The sequence below is a fragment of the Typha angustifolia genome, chromosome 8 (genome assembly GCF_048772165.1).
Source record: "Typha angustifolia cultivar Huaian chromosome 8, ASM4877216v1, whole genome shotgun sequence".
Lineage (NCBI taxonomy): Eukaryota > Viridiplantae > Streptophyta > Magnoliopsida > Poales > Typhaceae > Typha > Typha angustifolia.
Window position 1 is genome coordinate 3351390 of NC_133246.1, and position 25650 is coordinate 3377039.

At 39.6% G+C, this 25650-nt stretch overlaps 3 protein-coding genes across 18 annotated transcripts in view; 1 reads left to right on the forward strand and 2 right to left on the reverse strand.

Moving 5' to 3' along the window:
• Nucleotides 1-1428: 1428 nt before the first annotated feature.
• Nucleotides 1429-6586, reverse strand: LOC140764369 (coatomer subunit alpha-1). The gene is made up of 4 exons (XM_073102906.1): nucleotides 6380-6586; nucleotides 5973-6248; nucleotides 5123-5617; nucleotides 1429-4751 (listed from the first exon to the last, which is right to left on the reverse strand). Exons 2-4 carry the CDS (start codon nucleotides 6178-6180, stop codon nucleotides 1804-1806), a joined length of 3651 nt encoding a protein of 1216 aa, XP_072959007.1. The 5' UTR covers nucleotides 6181-6248; nucleotides 6380-6586; the 3' UTR covers nucleotides 1429-1803.
• A 1078-nt stretch (nucleotides 6587-7664) lies between these two features.
• Nucleotides 7665-11741, reverse strand: LOC140766170 (cell number regulator 6-like). Its single transcript, XM_073105631.1, has 4 exons — nucleotides 11382-11741; nucleotides 11158-11272; nucleotides 9961-10226; nucleotides 7665-8045 (listed from the first exon to the last, which is right to left on the reverse strand). The coding sequence occupies exons 1-4, from the start codon at nucleotides 11490-11492 to the stop codon at nucleotides 7815-7817; spliced, it is 723 nt and encodes a 240-aa protein (XP_072961732.1). The 5' UTR covers nucleotides 11493-11741; the 3' UTR covers nucleotides 7665-7814.
• Nucleotides 11742-13364: 1623 nt separating this feature from the next.
• LOC140764423 (DNA mismatch repair protein MSH4) overlaps nucleotides 13365-25650 on the forward strand; it is a 29654-nt gene continuing 17368 nt past the window's right edge. For 8 of the 16 annotated variants that reach the window (XR_012105035.1, XR_012105036.1, XR_012105037.1 and 5 more), the window contains exons 1-5: nucleotides 13365-13482; nucleotides 14871-15074; nucleotides 15154-15189; nucleotides 15288-15400; nucleotides 17163-17208. Coding sequence is in view for 8 of the 16 variants with exons in the window: in XM_073102981.1 (XP_072959082.1) it covers nucleotides 13411-13482; nucleotides 14871-15074; nucleotides 15154-15189; nucleotides 15288-15400; nucleotides 17163-17208 (471 nt within the window). In the remaining 8 variants the exon portion in view is untranslated. Of the gene's footprint in view, nucleotides 13483-14249; nucleotides 14323-14835; nucleotides 15075-15153; nucleotides 15200-15259; nucleotides 16552-16692; nucleotides 17209-25650 lie in introns of those variants that run through there. The other 8 variants (XM_073102984.1, XM_073102985.1, XM_073102986.1 and 5 more) reach the window with 8 other exon arrangements.

Consider the following 25650-nt stretch of genomic DNA (forward strand, 5'->3'; position numbering starts at 1 on the left):
TATGTAAAAAAACGTACAATCTATAATCATGAAATCCAACTTGATAAATAGGATCGCCAAAATGTCCTGTAAATTTACATATATAATGACCTGGCAAAGGTTGATCGTTTTTTTATTAAATTTAGGGGTGTGGTTCATTTCAATAAATAAAATCTGGAGGAGCAATTCTCATACTTTCCCAATGCCAAGTATTGTATGCAGTTGCTTTTTTGCTATAGTTCATTCGTAATAGGAAACAGTATGAATGTAATATTCGTAATAGGGCTTGGATTCGTCTTCTCCATCTTATGTCTCTTGTTTCAGTAACATTTCCGTTTTCAATCCCTCTCAATGTTTGTTTGTTTGTTTGTTTCCTTCAGAAATGAATTCTTATGTCTCTCGTTCCTCATAAGATTTTTTTTTAATTTTTATATTTTTCTTGGCCTAGAAGCCAATCCAATTTAGTAGATAGTAGTGGGTGGTTCCGAGAATCCGAGTGCCAGGATTGCCAGAGATCGTTTTACCCAAAAACACAAATTATAGTGAGACCATCTCTCACGAAAGAAGGAAATTCTGCAACTCCTGCACCAACCATTCGTCGAACCACTCACGAAGTAGTGAGTTGAAATAGCATAATACCATCCAAATCTAATGCATTTCAAGTATCTAGCACACTGATCATCTCAGGTCTTTCAATGCCGCTACGTTTCTACTTGTCTTAAAACCACTTCTCTCCCCAAAAAAAAAAAAAAAAATTTAAGAAAAAAAAAACCTAAATGATCAAATCCACTTTCTTTCTATCTACTAATTATTATCGTACAGTACTCCTTTTTAAAAAAAAAAAACACTCATATTCCTTCCATTCAAGTCTAATACATTTATTAGACCATCTTATCCTAATGATGTTTCATTCGTGAGCAGGTCAAATTATCCAACGTGAGAGCATAATTGTGCAACCTCTATCAAATTCCATCCTGATCCGTGGCAACCGAAGTTCTAATTTTTAAGCACGACAGTGTATTTGTAACATATTTACCTCAAATCCTCTCAGCTTGTGATTGCATCCTCTGTATCCAAAATTGTAAAAAATTTGAAAGACAACACCCCCAAACTTCCAAAAACAGAGAAAAACAAGCAAATTATTGTCTTACAGACCCTGTTGAGAAGTTCTGCTGAGTAGAAGCAAGAAAAATTTTAGTAGATAAAATACTGAGTAATAAACCTACATAAAGTAGCATTGATGCAGAATATAAGGGTCTATATAATACATGTGTGTATATATGTTGCAAAGCGCATATAGATTGTAATTCACTCAGGAAATAACAAGAAACTGTCCGGCAGTTTGATAAACAAAACAATGAAATGGGAATATTTTTTTCAGAACAAATTACCACAGCAATGTCTCGAACAAAATTAACTGCCAAATGACCATAACAACAACAATACATTAGACTCAGAAGCATGCCGTCTTAGAATGACAATCTTTTCTGACTAACAGAGGTATCCAGAAATAACTTTGCACATCTTTAAATAAATACAAAACCAATTGAAAGCCTCACCACAATTCTGAAACAAATGAGCCTATTACACTGTCTCTTATAACAGGATATGCACGAACTTATGGAAATCCTACACTTTAACAAGTCCTCCATCTGGCAAAAGAAGCTGAGCAAAATGCTCAAATGAAATATTCCTACTCTTATTGCTTTACCTTCACACAATCAGGTTGGTCCCGAGAAAGACATAACATGACAGTCTTGTAGTCTTACGCTAATTAAAGCTAAATTAAAGATGACATGTAATAGAGGGAGTACCTTTTGCCAATTATCTTGATTGTGTAGGAGAACAAAGCAAACCTGACGCATCTGCTCCCACCACTGCAAGCTCACAAACAGCACAAATTTGTCCTTCAATGGCTGGTACAAAATGAGACCCACAATAAGGGCAGGATACATCTTTCTGACCACGGTAGATCGGAACAAAGGTTGCTCCACAAACAACAAATGGATTTCTGTAATCGTAATTCAACTGGTTAGCATCTTGTTTATCGCTGCAAGCCTGTAGCACCTGCCTGGCCTTCTTTCCGTGGGCCTCATTTGGGCTGTTCTCCAGAAGCATCCTTGCAAAATTAGCTGCAGTAGAGTAGTTCCCTCCCTTGAAGCAGATAGTCATAGCGCTTGTGAGCACGAGTCTCATATGAATCCTCTGAAGCTTACAGTTAGTGAAATATGCTGCCAACTCTTGCTGCCGAATGATATTATCTTTAGTTTCCTTTCTTTTGACTTCAATCTTCAATCCAAGCACATATTCTCTTACTATCTCGATCAACTCCTTCACTTCATCAACTTCCCTTCTCGAGTCCACTACAATTAGTGGAATAGTGTACATGATATTAAGAAACTGTCGCAAAGCCTCTGGAAATTTTCCTTCGGTAGTGGCTCGGTATGCTGCCTTGAGCTTCTCATCCATCTGCGACAACTTGAACACAAGTGCTGGTGGGCCCCTCACATTAGGGCTGGCAGACTCGCTCCACCCCTTCTCGGCAGCTATAGATATCACTGGGCCCGTAGGAAAAGCTTGCAGATATGTGTGGCTGCCCATGTGAAGATCCATGAAGAATGGTTTTAGTGGTGTGAAGTTCTTAATACCCAACTGCCGGCTAAGTAGGCGCATGGCAGTGTCAAAGTTTCCAGCTGCCACATGCTCCCCGGCAAGGGAGGACTTTTGGATCCAGATTTGGCTGACAGGCATGCCTGGTGTTGGTGCAACAAACACAGCAGATCGAGCATTACCTGCAGCCTTTGGTGTATCAACGTCAGGTGGTAACTCCAAATCTTCAAGATCCCATCCACCTTCCTCATCATTATCTTCATTTTCTTCACCCTCAACTTCTGCTACTAAATCACCATTCTGCATTATGCCCTCTGCATCAACCATATCCAGTTCCTCATCGCCCCATTCACCGTCAATAGCCTCTTCTTCTTCATTTCCTGCCTTTCCAAGGTTATCCAATCCACCTTCAAAAATACCACGCATGACCCTCAATAAAGGCCAGTCCCCACTACACATGAGAGGTGCAGGAGGCATCAGAAGAGAATGGACTTTTCCCTCAGGTAGAGAGGGGGTATTATCTCCCAATTCAGCAGCAAGCCTATCGGCCACTTCAGTTAGTCCATGACTGGCAGCAGTGACATATGCAAGAGGTAACTGGCCAGCTTTTTCCAAGATCTTGACTCGTTCCTGAATGTCACCTAAATACATGGCATTGTGGAACTGACCCATCACGTCATTCTTAATTTCAGCTATCCTGAGCATTTTGGACAGCTTATCCATGTTCCCAGTCACAAGATACAGAAAAGAAAGTCGCTCGAAGTTCTTTGTCTTCTGGTATGCATATTCCACAATACTAGTGTTTCCCTGCCGGAGAGCCTCAATGCCCAACCTGTACCAGTGGTCTTTCTCATCTATCTCTTTTGCAGAAGCAACAGCAATCTGGATGTTACCACTCTCAAGAGCCAAATTAAACCGAGTCCTCTCATCTTTGACAAAATGCAGTGCTACTTCAGGATATCCTTTCTGTTGCAGATATGAGATCACAGCCTGCCCACATAGCTGTGAGTTCCTGATCATACTCATCACATTGTCGTATTGTTTCCTCAGAAGGGCAAGCTTGAAGATGTACTCTGAAGCATCAACAGAGATGACCTTGTTCTTCCCCTCACGATCCAAGCAATATATATTGTTCCTAGATACCTTGGTTACGTAAATAGGGACATCAAGAGTTCTTATGATTCCACTGTCCCCATTAGGAAGGCAATATTTAATATGGTTCAAAGTTGTGTAAACAAAGACACCATTGTCATCCCAAGCACCACTTTTCACACGGATTGTCTCATGCAATGTGCAACGATGCACAAGTTTCTTATTAGCAATAACAATAGTGTGTTTGCTAAGCAATGCAACAGACTCCATGTCGCTCGACCAAACAACATACTTAACAGATGGAGCCTGAAGTTCACCGAGAATAATTCTCTGCTGAAGATCAAAGATGACTACCCTATCCTCTGCCCTGCACAACAAGTTGCCTGTCCCAGCATAAAATATTGCATCAGTAGCAATGGGAAGGACACTTTTCTTCACAATTTCATTCTTAAGGTTCTTCACCAATGCCTGATTGTTGCTTTTGTCAAGAACGGCAAACCTGTTACGAGCTACAAAAACAGCTGAACTCCCAGCTCCTTTCTTTGCGTCCTGCATATAATCAGCTCTTCCAACAGCTTCCTTGGGCACGATGTATAGCTCATATGATCCCCCATCGACATCAGAACAGATCAAGATAGCATTCTCTGTGGGGCTATAAGACAATGTTCTAGGTCCCTGATTCAAGCTAATAGATCCAGGCCTTCTTACTGGAACCACTTGGTTATCCTTTTGAGATGAATATTCATAGAACCGCAAAAACCGGTCTTTTACATAGTATAGATTATCACCACTCACAGAAAAAGCAGGGCGTTCCCTCTCCAATTTGAAGACAATCATGCCACTATCATGACCAGCTGCAAGAAGGTTCATTTCTGGATGTGTAGCAAGAATCCAAAAACGATCATGATCACGGCGAAATGTCTGCAGACCAGTGCGTTTGGTAGCATCCCATATGCGAATGCTTTTGTCCTCTGAGTTCGAAACAATAATATCCTGCTTTGCATGGAACATTACACAAGATACATTATTCATGTGCCCCCTCAATGTGTCTACTTCCCAAGCCTTTGTATCTGGACAAGAAGAATAGTAATAATTCATGAATTATCAAAGAAAAGGCATAACATACTGCTTATCAATTTCCCAACAGCAACAAAAAATTCAACAATTTCTCCATTGGCCAGAGTAATCTACCTGCTGTTTATATTTCTAAGTTCTAAGTTCTAACTTCTAAGTATTTTCGGAAGGTGCTAATACTGCTGACCAATTTTTGAGAAATACACAAGAATATTTATATTTTCTCCTAATTCAATAGAAATAATGATAGACAAGATCTGTGTGCTTTTAGCTTCTTTATTATTCCTTAAGGTACTTTCATGAGCCTCGAGTTAATGTGATACTTTTGAAGTCACAAGGAAGTGTAGGAAGGGGATCTTGAGCTTACCATTCATTCGCCACAGCTTCACTTGCCGATCATCAGCTCCAGACACAATAAGAGGCAAGCTAGGATGAAAAGATGCCCAGTTGACTCCACGATCATGACCTTCCAAGACATACTTGACGACAGCATCAACTCCCCCAAACAAATCGGTGTTCATCTGGGTTAGACGCAAAATATCATCAGCTGGAGAAACTGTCTTCTTCCTCAGCGCTCCAATATCCCAGACGCGGACTGTCTGATCCAGAGAAGCCGATACAACCAGGTCCTCCTTAGGATGAAAGGATGCACACATGACATAGTGGTTGTGCCCAGTCAACACTGCAATGCAGTTACGAGACTGCCAGTTCCAGATCCTAATTGTTTGATCATCACTGGCACTGACGATCCACGGGTACTCATCGTGAAATTGTACAGTACGAATATAATCAAGGTGTCCAAGAAGGGTAAACAGGCATCTGTGGGTCTTATAATTCCAGACCTTGATCTTGTAGTCATCTCCTGCAAATTCATATGATATCATAATTATTTCTACAAGTAGTACATACTAGAAATGGCACACATCTACTTTATTTTTCAACAACCATTCATGCTTGAAAAGATCTCCAAACATCAATTTCGTCAAAGAAAAACCATATCAAATAGTAAGTTTGTAGCAAATCATCAAATCATGACCAAATCCGATCTCAACAACAGCAGTAGAAAGGATGAGTATAAAACCATTTGCTATGTGATCTCTACAAAATCCATATAACTCACTAGATCTACACTTTACAACCAAGTACAAGCTCATCGTATCTACAATATACAGAAGTTTAAATTACGATTAGAATATGAATGTTAAAACGTATCTCACCTCCAGAGACGAAGAGGGGTTGTGATTTATGGAAGTGGACGCCGCGAACTGGGCCATCGTGCTCATCAAACCGGTCAATGAGCGTGCCCATCCGATAATCCCATAGCTGGATCACCCCGCTGTGGAGACTAGCGAGGATCCATGGCCGCTTGCTATGGAAGCTGAGCCCCTTAACCCGATTGCTCTTCGTCTCAAATTTGGTCAACATCTCTTCTCCAATGCTTCCGCCGTCCTCAAACTGCCGGATCTCACGAAACCCGAGCTACCACAAGAACGCTGAGAGATCGAAATCGACAGAAGAGGAAACGGTCGAATTAGGACGAAATCCAGTGCAAGGGTTAGGGTTAACGCTCTGATCGGGGTAGTCATGTGTCATCAAGAAGAGAAATGAGAGGAAGAGCGCTGACCTCGGGATTTAAGACCGGATCTGGATCTCCGGGAAGGGGAAGAGAAAGATCTCTCGGGAGTCGATCTCGCCGTCGAAGTGGGGTCGTCGCCGTTGTAGTCCCCCCCTCGTCGTCGAAGAGATTGGATTGGGATCGCGGAGCACGATGAGATCTCCCGTTACGCTGCCACCTCTTCCTCTCTCTTTCTCGTCTTAATACTTTTCGGGGGGTTCTTTTTTTATTTTTCTTTTTTTCTTTTATTTTTCGTTTTTCGCATCAACGTTTATAGCCGTTGATTTCTTTCGGATTGACGTGACTTGGGTGTTATGGAGTGCGTTAGACGTGCGAGGATCAGACTTAGCAATGCTACGAGGAAACTTATTCGTGGATTTTGTTTTAATAGAATGTGTCGAATTAATTTGTATGTAGAATTCAGATAGTCTTATTTGGTTCCATGTTTGCTTCCATCATCCAATAAATTAGTATGGCTATTCGAATATAATCAGTAGAAATAAACATTATATAGGATCAAAAAATTTCTATCACAAGAACAAACAAAAGGACAAGATCTCTTAAGTAAGAGCTTAGGGTTAAAGATTATATTGCTGTCCTCGTGACAAATCTTCCACCAAATGATGGAAAATAGTTGGAGCCTGACACAATGTACAACCCTAGGTGAGGGGACTACCGAGCTTAGGCTAGGCAAGTCGAGATAAGGAGGCGCTCTCAGTTTGGCTTGGGCACATGCGCTCGAATTGGTGTTAGTTAGGGCTGGTGCAAGTGGCATAAGATTAGCATTGCGGAGACAATGATGATGGATAGGTGGACAAGAGTGAGAATGGTAGGGAGGGTGATGGTCTAGCATAGGAGTGTTCTCAACAGTGATAGGCTGCGTTTAGCTAGGTGGTGGCTGTGCGCAAAGGGGCCAATTAGAGTTAAGAAGAGAAAGAGACTAGATGGGTTAGAGTAAATACAAAACATACTCGACCAAGTAGCACTCCACGTATTATATAGGAGGCTAATCCGATTTAGACTGTCTAACCGAGTTGGCTAGAACCTGACCAAAGCAAATAATAAATTTTTCTTCCTTCTCCCCTGTAATCTTTTAACTGTTGTACATTCTCTCTTATAATTCATAACTAGGCCAAGCCCATTATTTCTTAAAAAAAGTCATTTCTTTAATACACAGTTCCTAGAGAAAGGAAGTATTGAGGTAGAGACTCCACAGGGACTTGATATCGAGTAAAGCAACGGAACATGCTTGAAAAAATTTTCGTAACTATCTAACATCAAGAGTTGAGCAATATAAATATAACGAGATGATCTGTATTAACTAGGTAATAGGTAAAGTTCCTCAAGAAGAAAGTTAGGAAATGAAGAGGACGTTTGATTATCTGATGCAAATATATAATGATTTGCCTCACTCCCATTTTATCCATCACTGATCCTGTAAATGCTACAAAGCTTGCATCTCCAAGTTGGCATGTTGACTCTTCTCAGCCTCAGTCTCCGAGACAGATGAACCATGAACGTCGTTCATGTTCATCTCCTGCACTGGAGGCGGGTTGACGACAGTCATTTGTGAGACAAGATTATCCGAGAGGCGTCCCTTCATTTCTCGGTGTTCTTGACAGATAGCACACCAGTGCATGCAGCAATGAACCACACAAGGATCACACGGCGAGTTCTGCAGCAATGATAATAGATAACAATAAAAAGGATTGCACACAGATGCTAGAGAATTTAGCATATGAAAACGAGAGGAACAAATGGAAGAAGGAAACCAGTAAGATCTAATTAATGTGATGGATCAACATAATGCCGATAACACTAGCTTTACGAGTAAATATCAGAAAATAAGTTCTGGGCAGACAAGCATAACTCATATGGAATCTATTGATGAGGAACACGTTCATGGACCAGCCATTAGCATCTTCTGTTGAGCCAATGAAGAAATTGCAGATCAGCTGGCTAATTTCTGTTCATACTTACAAAACATCACTTGTACCAAAAATGACATTAATGAAGTTCAAACTTAGAACACTGTGGGAATGCATCTAGCCTGTCTTTGTCCTCCATGCATGAAACTTCATTCCTATCACATCATTAGCATAACAGAAAGAACTACAGATTTAAGATACATGCAATTTGGACTGAATAATCATGAATAAACACCAATGAAATTACTGCATAGGTTATGCTAATTTAATTCACCCAGTATAGTAGCAGCAGCCACATCATCAGGATAACCAGAGAACACTTCAGATCTTTTCTAAAGGAACTGTTTTTGTTCTAGGTAAAAAAAACCTCCTATTGGTAACAGCACTTATCTTAACCCTTTCGCAGTAGTTAGTAATAGATCATTTATGTATACAAGACATATTCTTCTCCATATAAAGCATTTGGGCTTCAAATATTTCAGGATGAAAGGTAAGCCAGGTGCCGTTAACTTACATGAACAAGATATTGACTGAATATTTCTTCAAACACTAATTGAAGCTCAAAATTGTGCATATGAATAGATAGACATACATATCAAAAACGTATTATCCTGATGTTGAATTCAATATTTTGCTACTCCAAAACCCACAGTAATATTTTGGTTTTCCAAAACCCACAGCAAGTATACCACTATAAAAGCAAAAGACTAAGGTTACTCTATATAGCTCATGTAACTGTTTGAGGAAAGATGCAAATTTCATTTGGAAGTAAGACACAAAGGCAACAAGGGTTGGTAGGGACAAACATCTTGGAAGCCTAATAAATTTATTGGATGGTGGTCAATATAACCAAAACAACACCATGTTGATAGAAAGTGATAGAAAAAAGGGCTTTTCACATAATTGCTACTGATTTTTTTAAAATATCATAATCACCTACTACTATTCTTCAAAATATCATCATTGCATCAAAATCGTTGTGCTCTTTCAAAAATGAGATCATAATTAAAACAAAATTTAGATTCAAAGAAGACTACCTTACCCTTATATAAATTGTTTAAAATGGTTCAATGCTATCCAAAATTTTATTTAATATCATAGTAGAAGAAAAAATATCTTATTTTATGCAAGACAAAAATCATTAATAATATTTTACACTCTAAACTTCAAGAAAGAAGGGTATTTTAATCATTTATATATGTTTGTTAATTTTAACAATAACTTGTTATGAATATTCCATTAAAAACTAACCATAATGACAATTTTAAAAGAGCCAAAAGATTTGAGTGGCAATTGTGATGTTTTAAAGAATGTAATGGCAATTATGATAATTTGAAAACTTCAGTGGCAATTATATAAGAAACCTAACAAAAAGTATAACAGGTAGATGCCCACATACCTGGTGCTTAAATATGCTATTGTGGGCCTTTTTGTCATTAAAAAAAATTGCTACTGCAGCTCCTATTTAAACGAAATCCATGTATCTATTCAGTGATGACCAAGCAAAAAGATAAATGTGGAAAATACGCAAGCATGTAGGCGATTAATTCTAGAGCAAATGCAAACACAAATTTTGGCTACATTTTTTCTCCCAGTGTCACATTCAGAGATTAAAGATATACAGAACATGCAATCCAGTAAAGGATGGCATAAGAATTTCACCTTTAGATGATATTTCTTCTGCAGAGATTGACGGAAAATACCAGTATAGATACCACACATCCACCAACTAAACAACAACCCTTCTCCAATGAGAAATGATGTTCTTGGATCAATGCCATGGAAAACTGCTGTAGCAACTGCAAGTGCAATACCACCTTCCACAAAGATAGCATGACATGTGCAAGGTCTTGTCCACGGTATATCTTCTCTGATTCTCTCAACATTACGCCCAAACAACACACAAGGACAAAACAGTCCAGTCCAACCTATCATTAACAAGAAACACAGATTTCAGATAAGTTGCAAGCATTGACAGCTTTAGATAAAAGTTGCCATGGTAGGAAACACTGTTAACAAAAGATAAAAGTGCGGAACAGGAAATAGTGCTTAGAACAGCTACATATTCTGGGAACAGTAAAAGTAAATATGCTAAGCAATATAATATGCTGTAATTATGAAACAACAGATAAATATCATTAATCATCAAGGAGCTATTCACCTATTCCTTATTAGCTTCTCATAAGTTCGGCATATAGTAATTAGCTAAACAAACACAAGGATTATTTCTATTAGAATGGCAGTTTTCACTATTCTATTGTTAGAATGGCAGTTTTCCATTTCAGCTCTGATGTTTTCCTGTCATATGATCTTAATAACAAGTATAAGCCAAAGGTACATGATATATATACATATACGCCTATCTATAAGTGTATGCATAGACACATACAATAGATATATTCTTCAGTGCAATATAAAATGGCATTCTGTTGCATTTCATATATATGTTTGTGTTTCCTAAAAAAAAGTTAAATTACAGGGACACCCTTTTGAACAATAGCGCAATATCACACTGACCCCTTGAAGAAAAAAACCCGATGCAAACACCCTGTAAACTATCAAAGTGTGACAAAAGGGACTTTCTGTTAGGGTAACGTTACTCATTTTGATGGAAAATGGTCACATATTTGGGGTGTTACCCCCTTTTTTTTTGCATTTGTTGACCATGATACCCTCAAAATAATTGACGAAAATGTACTGTAGTGATTCAATCATATAATCACTACAAAACCTTTTCCCATATTGAACTTGTATCGACAAATAAGCATGAGAATTCAAGCTTACCCAACTCAATTGAACTACATCTTATGCTAACACCAAATCACAAAATTTTAAGCACGAAAAGGAAATTAATCTTACAGCTCTCAGTATCCTCTGCGCAGCCAAAAATTCCAGTGGTCCACGGCTCATTGGCTGGCGGCTCGTAGCTCTCCGGAAGCGGCTGCCCGCATTCGTTGCATCTCCGCACCTCCAACTGACCAAATAAAATTTAATCACGATTAAAAAAGACGATAACACAAGCGAAGCCCTTACTCCAATCTGAAATCGTTGGGAAATGGGATTGAATCAAGAACTAAGCAAACCTGAGGAACGCGGACGGGTTGATTGAGTTCTCCGGGCCGGATCTCCTCCACTGGGGCATCTTGATCCTTCCCCAGCTTCACGTAGCGCGATGCCGCTGTGCCCTCCGCCATTCTTCGAAACTTTTGGAGACGATCGGAGATCCAGGACCTCCGAGAGATGGATGAAGAGTTTTAGATCTGGAGCAGAAATCTAGGATATGGGAGAATCCGTAACCGCCTGGGGAATCTGGTGACCCGCGACCTACCTGAACGCATATACTAGTTGGTCACTCCGTTGAGCACGGTGCACCGCCTAGGGCTTTCGCGTTCGGAAGGTTCATTGGTTTGACCCGAGGTCGCGGATGATGTGGTGCGTGAGATGCACGTAAAGCGACCCACCTCTTATGTGCAAATTAAGAGGGAAGATAGATTTGACACAAGCCTCCACTTAATTACAATAAGAAAGTATCACACTAAAGAAAAATAAGATATATTGTCACAGGGCACAAACAAAATACATCAACAAGCACAACACTTATAAATCTGATGAGAAAATAGTGGCTTGGCTTGAATCAGACAGTAAGGCATATATATCTTATAGAGGAGTAAAGTAAGATGCAAATTTGATAAGAGAGCGACATCCAAGCATAAATTCAACCGGGGGATAAAGGATGAGTTTGAAGGAGGAAGATGGGGTGAGGAGTACTGGCTAAGTATAGATTATGTGGAAGAGTGATAATAAGATTGCCTCTCGCAAAAGCCTTGAGAGGATGATTGGTTGAGGATGACAACAAGAAAGGGAATTAGAGGTGAGGAGAAAATAGAGGAAAAAAAAAAACCTCTTACTAGAAGAGAAAAAGTTTCTCTTTCTAAGCCACCCAGTTAGAAGGGAAAGGCAAGCAAAACCAATAGTGAGTGATAAATGATATTAAAAACCTTCAAAAAAAATGAAGAAAGAAACCAAAATCCTAGCAGGGTTGTTTGCTAAAGCCAAAGGAAAAAAAATTAAAATTGATGAGTTTATTTGTATAGTGTTTTGACAAAATTAAGTAGATCTACTCGAAAACTTATTTATCCAACTAGTCACCTTCCCAAAATTATTACTTGAGAAGACGAGCCCATGGCGCATTAGAATCCGCTGCAATTCCATCTACTTGTGCATCAAGAAGCTCTTTGTTATCAAGAATCCACAAGTATAAAGGAATAAAAGCCTAAGACATATAACTTGGGTTGGCTACAGGTATGACATTATGCGTACGTAGATTCTTGAACGGAGAAGAGTATTCATAATATAAAGAGTTCCCGATCCTATAATTGTTGGTTGGTTTCGAACAAAAATTGATGAACATTCGCTTGAAAGAAAATCTTGATGAACATTAGCTTAAAAGAAAATAAAATATTACCAAAAAGATTTCCAATCTATTCTAATGTAACAAGGTACATCTAAATCCGCAGATATATGGTCTTCAGTCTCATCGTCACAGTTTATTCCACATGAAAGACCTTAGCATACAAAATCTTTTGTGTTCTCAAGAGTCTCAGTCGATATAGCCTTCTCAATGCAAAGATACAACAGACCTTACTGACCTTTATAGTGGAAAAACCACTTTTATCGGATTTGAACCGATGACATATGCCTTACCACCAGTTCATGCTTTTCCAATAATCACAGCATCGTATTTTACACCTATCCCTAAAAGCAAAATTTTAGAGGCATCTTCCATTCATTTAACTTTGAGTCTTTCTGCACCATAGTTGGATCTTCCCTGACCAACGAGTGTTTGGCCATGTTCCCAAGTTGAACACAGCTCGTCCATTTTCTCAACAAAAAAGAAAAAAAAAAGAAAAAAAGAAGAGAAAAAGCAGGGTTTGTTTAAGCGAGTTAATTAAGAAACATAAACCGACACGTGCTGGACCGTTAGCTGACGTAGCAGTCGTCGCATGCGTCGGAGAGAGAAAAAGGTCCGCACAACCTCCGTCTATAAATACCGTCCTCGTTGCCCGATGCCTTCAATTTCTCAAGCTCGGAGTGAGCCTTCGCTGCGGTGTGATGGAGGACGAAGGCGGTGGGGTAGATCGATCAGGCTTCGTGATCGGGTTGATCGAGAACAGAGCAAAAGAAGTAAATGATCTCTCATCTATTCTCCTTCGAATCTGGTTTATGTCGATCTTTCTCTCGCTTTCGTTCCCATACTTCGCAAGAATTTGAATCATACGCCGGTTTTGATGCGATATAGGGTTTCTACGGCGATATAATTTCTCTAAATATCTTTCTTGAGGTCCGTTAAGTGGAACGATCGTTTAGATTGTCGATCTTTCCGTGCCTCGTCGTAGATGATCAAGTCTCGTGGATTTTTTTTTATTCTCTTCTCATTTTGATCGTGATATTTCTTGCTATGTTCTCATCGAATATCTGAATCCAACAATGTGCGGTGTTATATCTCTATCCTTTCGTTCTAGGGTTTCTGCGGCGATATCGTTTCTCGAGATATCTTTCTTGAGGTCCGCCGTGTGGAATGATCGTTTAGATTGTTGATATTTCCGTGTCTCTTCTTTGATGAGGATTTTTCTCTTCCCTGGTTGGGTTCGTTATATTTCTTGCTCTGTTCTCCTCGTCGAGTATCTGAATCCAAACATGCGCGGTGTTATGTCTCTCTTCATTCATTCTAGGGTTTAGAAGGTGTATTTCGATTCCCTCGATATCTTTCTTGAGGTCTCGAGTATTTTTCTCTTCTCTGGTTTGATTCGTAGTATTTTTTGGTCTTGTTCTCCATCTCGAATCTGAATTCAAGAATGTGCAATGTTTATCTCTCTCCGATCGATCTATGGTTTAGACGGTGTATTCTCAAGATATCTTTATTGAGTCCGTAAAGTGGAACTACTGTTCAGATTGGTGATCTTTCATGCCCCGTCTTGGTGGCTTCATATCGAATATCTCTATGCAAGAACGCATTCGGATGAGGTATTGCCATGATGCTTCCCATGCATTAAATGTCTCTCTTCATTCCTTGTAGTGTTCTCAATGAGCTGTTGTCATCTTCTTGATTTATTGATTTGTTTCTGAGCTCAGTAGTTTTTCTTATTGTTATTCTTTTCTGTAGGTTGTGTTGAGTTTCCAACCAAAGGATGCAAACTTCTCTTCAGTCATCCATCTTCTTTTGTGCTAATTTTTCTTACGATATTGATGGCAGATCTGAATTTGTAGTGCGGAGAGTAATAAATTAACTGCAATAAATGATATAAAATGATTTATCGTGCTAATTATGGGGATTTTATTAAGATTTAGGGGTTTTTTGTAGCAGAATGACAAAATTCCTCTTTATTTATTTATTTTTTATGTCTAACTTGATATTCTTGCATTATTTGCTTCAATTCAAGTAGTTTAAGCTCATGAACTATATTGATAAATAATTAGTTGCTTTCCACATGCAAAGAAGATGAACAAGCTGCCTAAATTTTCTAGTGATCTTTTTAGATGCTGGAAGAAATGCCAATCAAAACTTTATGCAGGTTGGTGTGGCTGCCTTTGACTTGAGATCAGCCTCTTTGCATCTTTCCCAATATATTGAGACAAGCTGTTCATATCACAATACAAAGACTCTCCTGCATTTTTATGATCCTATGGTAATAATTGTTCCCCCAGTTAAATTGGCACCAGATGGTATGGTAGGAGTTTCCGAGCTGGTTGATAAAAGATATTCATCAAACAAGAAGGTGCTGTTTGCCTTGTGGATTTTTATTTAGATTTATTTCTGGAAAAATTTACTTATGCTTAGCATGCTTCATCTTGCAGATTATAATGCCTCGTAGCTTCTTTGATGATACCAAGGTCATATAAAGTACATGTTTTCTGCTTAACATAGTATTTTATTCTTTTACATGTCTTGGGAAGATGACTTTTTAGGTATTTTCCTGTTTTACCTGAAGGGTGCTCTGCTGGTTAAGAATTTGTCAGCTACGGAGCCATCTGCACTTGGCTTAGATACTTGTTACAAACAATATTATCTCTGTTTAGCTGCTGCTGCTGCTACCGTCAGATGGTATACTAACTTTAAACTTGTGAATTGGGGCATATAACATGGTCCTGTAGTCTGTCATTACTTGTCGGAAGTAGTAGGAGCTACTTCATCTTTTATTAGATATTTTAACAACCCAAGTGATTCTTATGTCCTCTTAGAGTACAAGGGTCTGTGAGCTATGACATAAATAGCGCATTTGTGAATAGTTCTTCTAAAGCACTTTAAATTTGCACACTAACAACTTTTTCGTTATCATAATCTTTGTAGCAAGACAATTTTATTGAATATATATAATTAGTTGTGAAACTAGGTCAGTCTTATAACACTTCATTACACAGAATCCATCTTATGACTAGGTTATATAAAGAATCAGAAATAGACAAAATGCTCACAGAATCCATCTTTGTGAGTATCTTATTTTGTGTTATGTCTAGTAGTTGATTTACTAGTGTTGGTATGTGGTGGCTTATTTCCCCTTTCTTATGGGAAAGAACTTGTTGAGTGAGTCCCAACTTTTTCTTCCTTCAGAGAACGGAAATATTGCCATTATTAATTTATTAATTCATGAGAAATCTGTACAAGCATTTGGCATGCTCGAACCAGTTAATACTTTAGAAAAAGCAAGAAAGGGCAAGATTTGAAATACTAACAGAGTGGAAAAGTTCATGCAACAAATATCTGAGAATTATTATGAGGTAATAACTAATAAGTTAATAACTAAAATTTATTGGAAGAAATCATTTAGTTTTCTAGGTTGGAGAATTTGCTGCAAATAGAACTTCTCTTTGAAAGCCCTACCAAGGAGAAGATATGGGTTTGACTCCTGCTATCTGCCATAAGAGACATATGTTTTAGTATGAGAATACTGATTACATTGGAGTCACCCAAATAGTGATCTATTTTCAATAAGGGGAGTGATGAATTTTGGCAGAAGTTCAAATAGTATTTCTAGTATGATAGTATCACTTTTAGGTTTTAAACCTTTAATATGTCTGCCAAGTGTTTTATTATCTATATATTGATTGTGGTGCTCTCCCCTCATGGTATTGAGTGACAGACAGCCATGCATAATTGCATAAATCTCTCTTGCTTTGTGCTGCTGAAGTTACATGTAGTGCATGTCTACCACCTCACTTTATCCTGCTCCCCTCGATCTGATATTCTGATAAGAGGTAGAACAATGGCTTAGCAGTATATTTGAAATCTCTCTCTCTCTCTCCTCTATCCCTGCTTCTCCTCCTCCTCCTTCTCCTTTAATTTTTTTTTTTTCAAATTCCAAGATATTCTTCTTAGTTTTGCTCTTTTGGATGCAGTGAGTAAAGGAGAAAAAGAGAAGTGGAACATGGGCAAGAATGTAGCATGTATTTGGCACAGCATCATAAGATCAATGCCATGCTCAATTATCCTTCTTTTTATAGGGCTCTACAGCAGCATGACTTTCATCTCTTTTATTAAACTTGATTTAACAGTTCTCTGCAGTAGTACATTCATGAGTCAAGTCATAGAATATCACTTGAACTATATGATTTGAAGTTTTGAACCTTGCTAACTGAACCCTCTTTCGACTCTCCTGTTGAGCATGATCTAATTCATCCATGAGTAATATTTGTGTACTTCATATGTGTACGCGTGTTAGCTTCCAGGAGCTACCCTGGGTTTGTCGTTTAAATTTCCCCAATTTTTTTAAACAATTCTTAGACTTTCTTTTTGGCAACTTTGTTACAGCAATAGCTTCTGCCTTCTACAGTTAAATATTCGCTGTAAAAACTTTTTATGTTTACAGGATTGAGGCAGAGAAGGGTGTAATCATTACAAATCACTCTTTGTCGGTATGATTTAGTGATGTACTAACGTAGCTATGAAATTGTCTTTGATGCCTCTTGTTTCAGTTCGTTTTTTTTTCATATGTTCATTGGAATTTCTGTTTATTTTAGTGTTTGCAAACTGATGCATTTTTGACTCCTTGATAAAGTTCCCAACAATTTAGGTATCAAAGACAAATCCAGACTAGTCTTTTTTTAGAATTAGTAGGAAAACAGACCTGCTGAATGTACTTTTGCAGTGCTAAATATTTTATAAAATATTGAAATGTTGTTTAATAATTAAAATAATAAGAGGACTTTCAATTTTTAAATTTTAACATATAGGTCTACAACATGATCTTGTTTAGCCATTTAGATTGGTCTGAATTTATATTAAGTTAGTAGTTACCTTTTATGCAACCTGTTTCAGTGGCTCAAATGAATCAACAAAGTCAACTAGGTTTTTGAAGTACCGATGTTTACCTAAAAGTTCACTTGCTCCATAAAGACATTGTCATGACCCAAAATCGGAATCATGACCGATAATATACCTTAATACACTTGAGATACACGAAGCCTTAACTAATATATTTCTAAATCCCAAATAACAAGAATTTAATTATGACTAACAAAACGCTAATAAATATAATCCAATAATAAAGAAAAGACTAATGTCATCACTAATATATCTCTAAGCAAATTGATATAACAGAGTCTAAAACATAAAGACCAAAAGAATTGAAAGGTAAAAAAGATAGATCCTAAGTAGAGGTGGGGTCCCGGCGCATCTCGCTCAGTCGCCACGTTGACCATTACCTGAAATATTAGAAGGAGAAATCTCATGAGCCAACAACTATAGCTCAGTGAGTGCAATCCATTTTGAAACAATACATTAAGTCTAATCTTTAATTGGATTTGGTGAGAAGAGAGGAAGAGGGGAGAAGATTTGGTGAAAAATGTATTGCTTGATTTGATAGAGAGGGACTTGGCCCTATTTATACAAAGTCACCATATATCTAAATAAATAAATAAAATATAACATAATAACTCTAATACACTCTCCCCTCAAGCTCAAGGTGGATCATAAATCAAGAATTTACTAACTAGATGCTCAAAATGCGGAAGAGGAGTAGACTTCATGAAGAAGTCAGCAATCTATTCCTCGGTGCTGAGGCGATGGAGAAAATGATGCTAGCTCGGTATTTCTAGCAAGTGTAGTGCATATCGACTTTAATGTGCTTCGTTCTCTCAAAAAATAGGATTTTCAGCTAGCTTTTTAGCACTATCATTGTCGACATGAAGATGAGTTGGGAGGGATAATGAAACACCCATATCACTAAAGAGGCGAGGGAGCAAAACAATCTCCTTAGTCATTGCACATATAGCACGATACACTGACTCAATACTGGAGAGAGACCAGAAAAATGCAGAAGTCTGTAGTGGATTTTCGATTAGACTTATCACCAACATAGTCTGCATTGAAATAAACTCGCAGAGCTAAGATAGAAGTTGATGACATGAAAAGAGACCGAGTGATAGTGTCATAAAGATATTGAAGAATATGCATAAGAGGAGCATAATTGGTAGTTCGAGGAGCCTGCATGAACCGAGTGAAAAGACCAACTGCATGAGAAATATCAGGTCGGGTAATGGTCAAGTGGACGAGTGCCTCGACTAGTTGATGATATCTAGTCGGATCTAGAAGAAGCTGACTGTCATCGGGTTGAAGCTTTACATGAAGCTCAACTAGGGTAGTAACAGGGCGAGTGTCAGTGATAGTAACACGACTGATAATGTCCATAATATACTTTTGCTGGGACAACAAAAGACTATAAGATGACTGATCAATTTCGATATCCAGAAAGCATCGAAGAGGATTGAGGTCCTTCATCTCAAATGACTCTGAAGATGCTACTGAAGAGAGCGGATCCCGATCGAGTCATCTCTGGTGATAATCATATCATCGACATATAGAAGGACTCGATCCTGAACAGAAGACTGTAGAAACATAGACATATAGAAGGACTCGATCCTGAACAGTAGACTGCAGAAACATAGACATATAGAAGGACTCGATCCTGAACAAAAGGAATCCCACTCGGGATCGGTCGAAATTGGAAACTATGTTATTTATGTTATTCAGTTTTCTGACTCTGGTTACACTGACTCATTCTCTTCTACTTCTTGTGTAATGCAAGACACATCAACAAGCCAGAGGATTGAGGCCGGTAATCGGATTAATGGGCTTCACTACTTGGACCAGCTTCACCTTCCTCCACCTAGTCCTAGTGTTTGTCCCATCACTCCTCAATCTCCTTCAGACCAGTGGCATCAACGTTTAGGTCATGCATCAAGTCAGCGTCTCAAGACCTTATCCAAGTTTGGATCCTTATGCAATAGTTATTTTTCCTGTTTATCTCCTTGTACTAGTTGTAGGTTAACAAATCACTAGGCCCTCTCTTTTCGTCCTAGTGAGAAAATCTCTGATTCCCCTTTTGATTTTGTGCACTATGACGTTTGGGGTCCTACTCCCTTTCTTCTTGTTTTAATTTTCTCTATAATGTATTCTTTATTGATGATATCTCTCGTTTCACCTGGATTTACCTCATGCGTCAATACTCTAAGGTATGTCAGATATATCGTGATTTCTATTCTATGGTTCGTACTCAATACGGTCCATCTACTAAGATCTTCCTATCTGACGGTGTTTGGAGTACCTTTCTTATGAGTTTCGTTCTATTCATGCTTTTGTCGATACCATAGCTCAACAGTCGTGTCCTTATACCTCTACAAAAGCATCGTCATCTTCTTGAGAGCACTCGTATTCTTCGTTTTGAAGCTTTTGTTCCTCGTTCTTATTGGGTTAAGACCCTTCTTACTGCTCTCTATCTAATTAATTAAACTACATCTTCATTCTTTGATGGAGTGATCCCTTACGAGTGTCTCTATAGTAATTCACCATCTTATGGTCATCTTCAGGTCTTTGAGTGCACCTGCTTTGTTTCTCTTCCTCTAGGTAAATGCAACTAGTTGTCCTCTCGAGCAGCTAAACGTGTTTTTCTAGGATATAATCCTGAACATAAAGGCTATCGTTGTTATGACACTTATGCTCGTCGTCTTAGATTATCATGCTATGTCACTTTTGTAGAAGAGATACCATTTTTCACCTCCAATACTTTAGTCCCCTCGGATTTATCCTTTTGAGATCTCCTTACATCTACCTTATCTTCTATCCGCTCGGATGTCCCTACCTCAGCCTTACCATCTCTCCCCACTTGCCTAATACTCCTCTACCTTTAGACACTCCCTTACTATCAGTTTCATCTGTCTATCTAGACCGCTCTCTCGCTGAGGTTCCAGCTCTTCCAGAGGAATACTCCCCTCCCATGACGACCCTGCCATACTTCTGCACTTGCAGGCCACGTCCCTGCACTAGTAGTATCCCTTCGATTGTGACGGCTCCTGCACCCGCTCGTCGTTATCTAGAGCATGAGCATCGCCCTCCCGACTAAAATGGTTTTCTGATGTCTTTTGCTATATATTCTCTTTAGTTTTACACCTTTCTTGCAGCTATCCATTCCACCCATCAGCCCAGGTCATATCGTGAGGCTGTTCAGGTTCTAGAGTGGCAACAGGCTATGACAGATGAGCTTTAGGCCCTTCAGCAGATGCATACTTGGGATGTTGTCCTTTGTGCCTCAGCTGCAAATGGATCTTCAAAGTCAATTGTCGGCCTGATGGATCTATTGCTAGGTACAAAGCTCGTCTGGTTGCTTAGGGTTTTACTTAGGAATACGGGATAAATTACGATGAGATATTTGCTCATGTTGTCCGCTGACAGCAGCAGCTAACAGCTAGAGAGAGAGAGGGAGAGAGAGGGAAAGAGGAAGAGAGAGTGAGGGAGAGTGAAACATCCAAACCTCCAAATACATGTGTAAACCGCGTGGGTAAATCCCCCCACGCGGTGCATCAGATGACCTGTCAGTACAAGGATTTCACAAGGCACACAACAGTACAATTTTACTATAAATAAACTCAACTATAAGAGTCCGGATACAAGTCCACAAGCCATAACAAGCCTTCCAAATATACATCCAAAATACAATGCTAAAATCCAAAATACAACATCATCATCATGCTCTCGCAGGGGCTTAATACAACTAACATACATACTGAAAAGGAAAAGCAGCTACTCCTCGCTACCCGCACCTGCGTCCTCTAGCTCTGAAATAATACCACCACGAGGTGGTGAGCTTACAGCCCAGCGAGTAGGATCCATACAATCTAAAATAATGAAATCACATGTGTATATCCAATGTATGCCAATATTTGCTAACGATAACGATATGTTTATTGAAAAGACTTACCACAATTTACTAAATCCATGCAATCGATAAAGATTACCAGTCACTATCCTGGAACATGCTAGTTCCTAAACGTATCATGATAAGTTCACATAGATATAAAGCTTGATACAATCTCTTATTCGTACACATCTCAATAATAGGTTTTACATGTTATGCATAGCAATAAAATAGCAGTTTAGTCATCTCATGCCTACCAAAACATTAATCATACTTATCATCGCTCACCGAGCTATTCACCACACAGGATAAACTCTCAAGAAACAATTATCCACATAATCATCCATCATCTCATACATCGAGGGGGGATATATACACATCTAGCGGTAATGTCACCTACATGTGTATGGCGACACTACATGTGACCAGTTGTCTGTGGCCATCAGACTAAGGACCCTAGTCGTAAGCCCATATCTCACTCTCTCTAAATCATCATCGCCCTCGGCGAGAGAATCGGGAGCCCTCAGCTCATCCACAGACGCCCTAATCCTGCGTCGTCTGGTACCGCTAGAGTTATATCCTCGCCTCACAATCATGTTCTTCTATCATCATAATCTAGTCCTAATTATACAGTATAACTACCTGAATGCCACACAGGCTTCCCGACCTCAGGTGTAGGCCGCTAATAGTATAGTCATATAAGATACACTCTATTCTTAACCCTGGGCTAAGTGAATAAGGGTACTGCCTAGTCAGAATTCGACTACTAATAATAGGTGGAAGTGGTGTAGGGTCTATGAGTGTATAAAGCATGTCATAGTCATCATGATCGTTACATTCTATATTCACAGTAATTACACATCTATGCAATGGTATACCATACAGGATACATGTAAAGCAGTATCACACTAATGTTTATGCTACATTAACATTCTCATAATATTATGATGAGTAAGTTATCAATAACTACATATGCAAAGATATAACATGGTGTACTAACTGCATGCATTAATACCGACATTTCCTACAGTGTCATGACAGGTATAATGACTGTAATTATGTTATTCTAGATTTGTATAACTCTACTCGCCTGAGGGGTCTCCACAGTATGGTAAATCTCGTCAGCTAGCCGGCTCCTCCGGAGTCCCAAAATCCTCCTCACGCGGTGTCAATCCTATTAATTCACGCAAGTAACACCATACGTAAGATTAGCGAACTAATAGAGTTAATTATCTTATTAGCGCATTTATGCTTAGCAAACATGAGTCGGGGTCTCCTAGGGCGAATCTTATGTCATCCTAAAATTCACATGATACTAAATTGTCATTACGACGGATCAGGCTAATTAAATCAGGTGAAAAAGATAAACAGGGTTATAGAGTCCAAATGACCCCAAATGGGCTAGGTTAAAGGCAATGGGTAGGCTCAAACCCAACCCAAATAGCAAGAGGACCTTGGTGGGCTGGGGGCCTAACCACAGCCCACCAAGGTTGGATTAGTGGGCTGCAGCCTGTAGCCCACCCAACATTTGGGTTAGTGGGCTGCAGCCTGCAGCCCACCCGAGTCCAAGACCAGGTGGGCTGTGGCCTGCAGCCCCCCCACACTCATCTTCCCCCCTATCTCCTTCGAGGGAGGGAGACAGAAGGGGCGAGGAGCAAAGGCTCGGCGCTGCCGGCGGCGTGGGCCGCCGGCAGCCCGCCCTCAGGTCGGCACCACGCGACTTCGCCAGGGAGGGAAGGGGAGAAAAGCAAGGGGAGGGAAGGGGAGACGGGCGTAACTCACGCCGCGGAGAAGCCACCGCTCATCTTCCCCACCCACAGGGGAGCGGGAGAAGCTCGTCCCGCGGCCGGAGTGGCCAACGAGGCGGCGAGGCGAGCTCCATGGCCGCCGGCCATGGAGGTCCTTCCTCCCAACCCAAAGGGCCCGAAGCCCGTCCAGAGAACCGCTTCCTCGGAGCTCTCAGACCGACGGCGAGACGCGGGGTCGTCGGCCGCCGTGAAAGATTAACTAATGCGTTTTAACAGGGCTAAGGCTTACCGCGACCCGTGCGCTCGGCTTCGCTAGCTCCGGGGCTTCGGCGGCTCCGAGGCTTCGTCGGCTCCGGCGTCGGCAACCTGCGAGAGAGAGGGAGAGAGGCAATGCGGTGGAGGAGAAAAAATGAGGGGGGGGATCGAGATGGTTGCGGTGATGGGAAGGAGATAAGAAGATGAGAAAGGTGGCGTGCACGACAAGGGAAGGGGAAGAAGAAGAAGAGGAGGAGGGGGACAGAGTGGCAGGCGCCTGTGATGCACGTGCTCGGCGCGTGCGTCACGGGATTTTTTTTTATATATATATATAGTTTTGGGGTGTTACAGAGAGAGAGGGAAAAAGGAAGAGAGAGTGGGAGAGAGGGAAAGATAAAAAAAAGAGGGTGAGGGAGAGAGAGGGAAAGATAGAAAGAAAGAGAATGCGTGGGAGAGAATGGATACTTCAGACTAATAATTAGATGGATAGGAAAGAAAAGAGGGAGGAAGAGAGATTTTTATTTTTTAGGCTTTATATGTGAGTAATTATTATTTCTTATTTTCTTATAATTTTTTCTAAATTTTTAGAAATTTCTCAATATTTTTAAATAATATTTAGAATTTTATTTAATTAAAATAGTTTGATCCAATATAGATGGCCGATACGTATCGTTTTTCCGGACGGCTGATCCCGATCCCGATACCAATTTTCGAAACCTTGATAAATAAGGCACACTAAAGATCGGGAACAAGCCAAACATCTAATAAAGTAAGACGACTAGTAGGATAAGTGTGGGGTATGTAACCAATGTGAGAGATGGGATACTGAGTCTTATCGATAGTGTGAATATGAGGAAGGACAGTGACGGCAAGAGTGAGACTAGTGATTACCAGTCATATGATGTGAGACGCCAGAATAAAAAATTCAGAATTTAATTATACTAGAGAAACTAGAGATAGAAATAGAGGCACTAGTGAAGCTGAGATTCTCATGACTGATCGAGGAACAAAAGATGCCATTAGAAGAGACGATCTATTTCACCTTGAGGGCATTTCGAAATTTTCTGACTTGATCCTTTCGTCGAACATTTGATGGACAATGCTACTAATCTTAACGCGCTGCTAAATAGATGCCAAATTTTGACGGATCTACTGAAAACTTGAGGGCTCTACACTGTGAAATTTTGTCGAACATTTGATGAGCACTACTAAAAATAAAACTGCTAAAGAATGAGAGCTTGACACGGTGAACTCATGTCAATCACCTAGTGGGCATCGTTGAAAATATTGCTTGCTGCTGTGTGGCTTTTTGTCAAACACTTGGAGAGCAAGCCTTTAAAGCTTCCTTGACTTCAATGCCAAAACTAGTGGGCTGTAGAAAGAGTGAAACATGATTTGCTGGCTGGTGGAGTCAGTGCGGCTTTTCGTTGAACAATTGGTGAGCAAGCCTTCAAGGCTTCCTTATCTTCAATTCTAGTAACAATGGGCTACGACAGAAGTGAAGGAGGGAAGGTAGCTTCATTGACCCACAGTGGAGCCAGCTGCAAGAGAAGACGACGCTGTTGGAGCTGTGGAAAAAGTGGCGTTTGACGTGGTCGGCTGGCGTGACGTAGTTTGGGGAGGCTGCAACGAGAAGAGCTAGTTTCTTCACCAGGAATTTGTGGATAGCTACTATTGGAGTTGCTCATAGGGAGGAGGCCATAAGGGAGCTACTTATCGAAGAGTTCAGATTGAGCCATATGTCTAGAGAACCCGATGGAGACAGTGAAAGGGAAAGGAGACTATTTAAGCTGAGTCCCTAGAGATCGGGATGCTCCAATACCATGAAACAATACAAAGCCTAATTCTAGATTGAATTTGGAGAGAAGAAAAGAAGGGAGAAGATTTGGTGAAAAATATATTGCTTGATTTGATAGAGAGGGACTTGGCCCTATTTATATAAAGTCACCATATATCTAAATAAATAAATAAAATATAACATTATAACTCTAATAACCTCAAAAGCCAAATAAATTCAAAAGCCAAATAACTTCAAATAAAATTTAAATCTAGTGATATAAAATGACAATTTCACTAAGCATGTTCTTAAACTAACAATAATAACGCCAATAGTAATAACAGAGAGTCATCTCATAATATGTTCAGTTCTAACATATTAAAAT

Bases quoted from the DNA above. Each gene is read 5' to 3' on its own strand.
- LOC140764369 (XM_073102906.1), bottom strand. From the start codon at position 6,180: ATGTTGACCAAATTTGAGACGAAGAGCAATCGGGTTAAGGGGCTCAGC. The intron at 5,618-5,972 runs GTGAGATACGTT...ATGAATTTGCAG, and splicing joins ACCCCTCTTCGTCTCTGGAG to GAGATGACTACAAGATCAAG. The intron at 4,752-5,122 runs GTAAGCTCAAGA...CTTCTTGTCCAG, and splicing joins GAAGCTGTGGCGAATGAATG to ATACAAAGGCTTGGGAAGTA.
- LOC140766170 (XM_073105631.1), bottom strand. From the start codon at position 11,492: ATGGCGGAGGGCACAGCGGCATCGCGCTACGTGAAGCTGGGGAAGGAT. The intron at 10,227-11,157 runs GTAAGATTAATT...TGTTAATGATAG, and splicing joins CGCAGAGGATACTGAGAGCT to GTTGGACTGGACTGTTTTGT. The intron at 8,046-9,960 runs GTGAAATTCTTA...TCATTGCTGCAG, and splicing joins AGAAGAAATATCATCTAAAG to AACTCGCCGTGTGATCCTTG.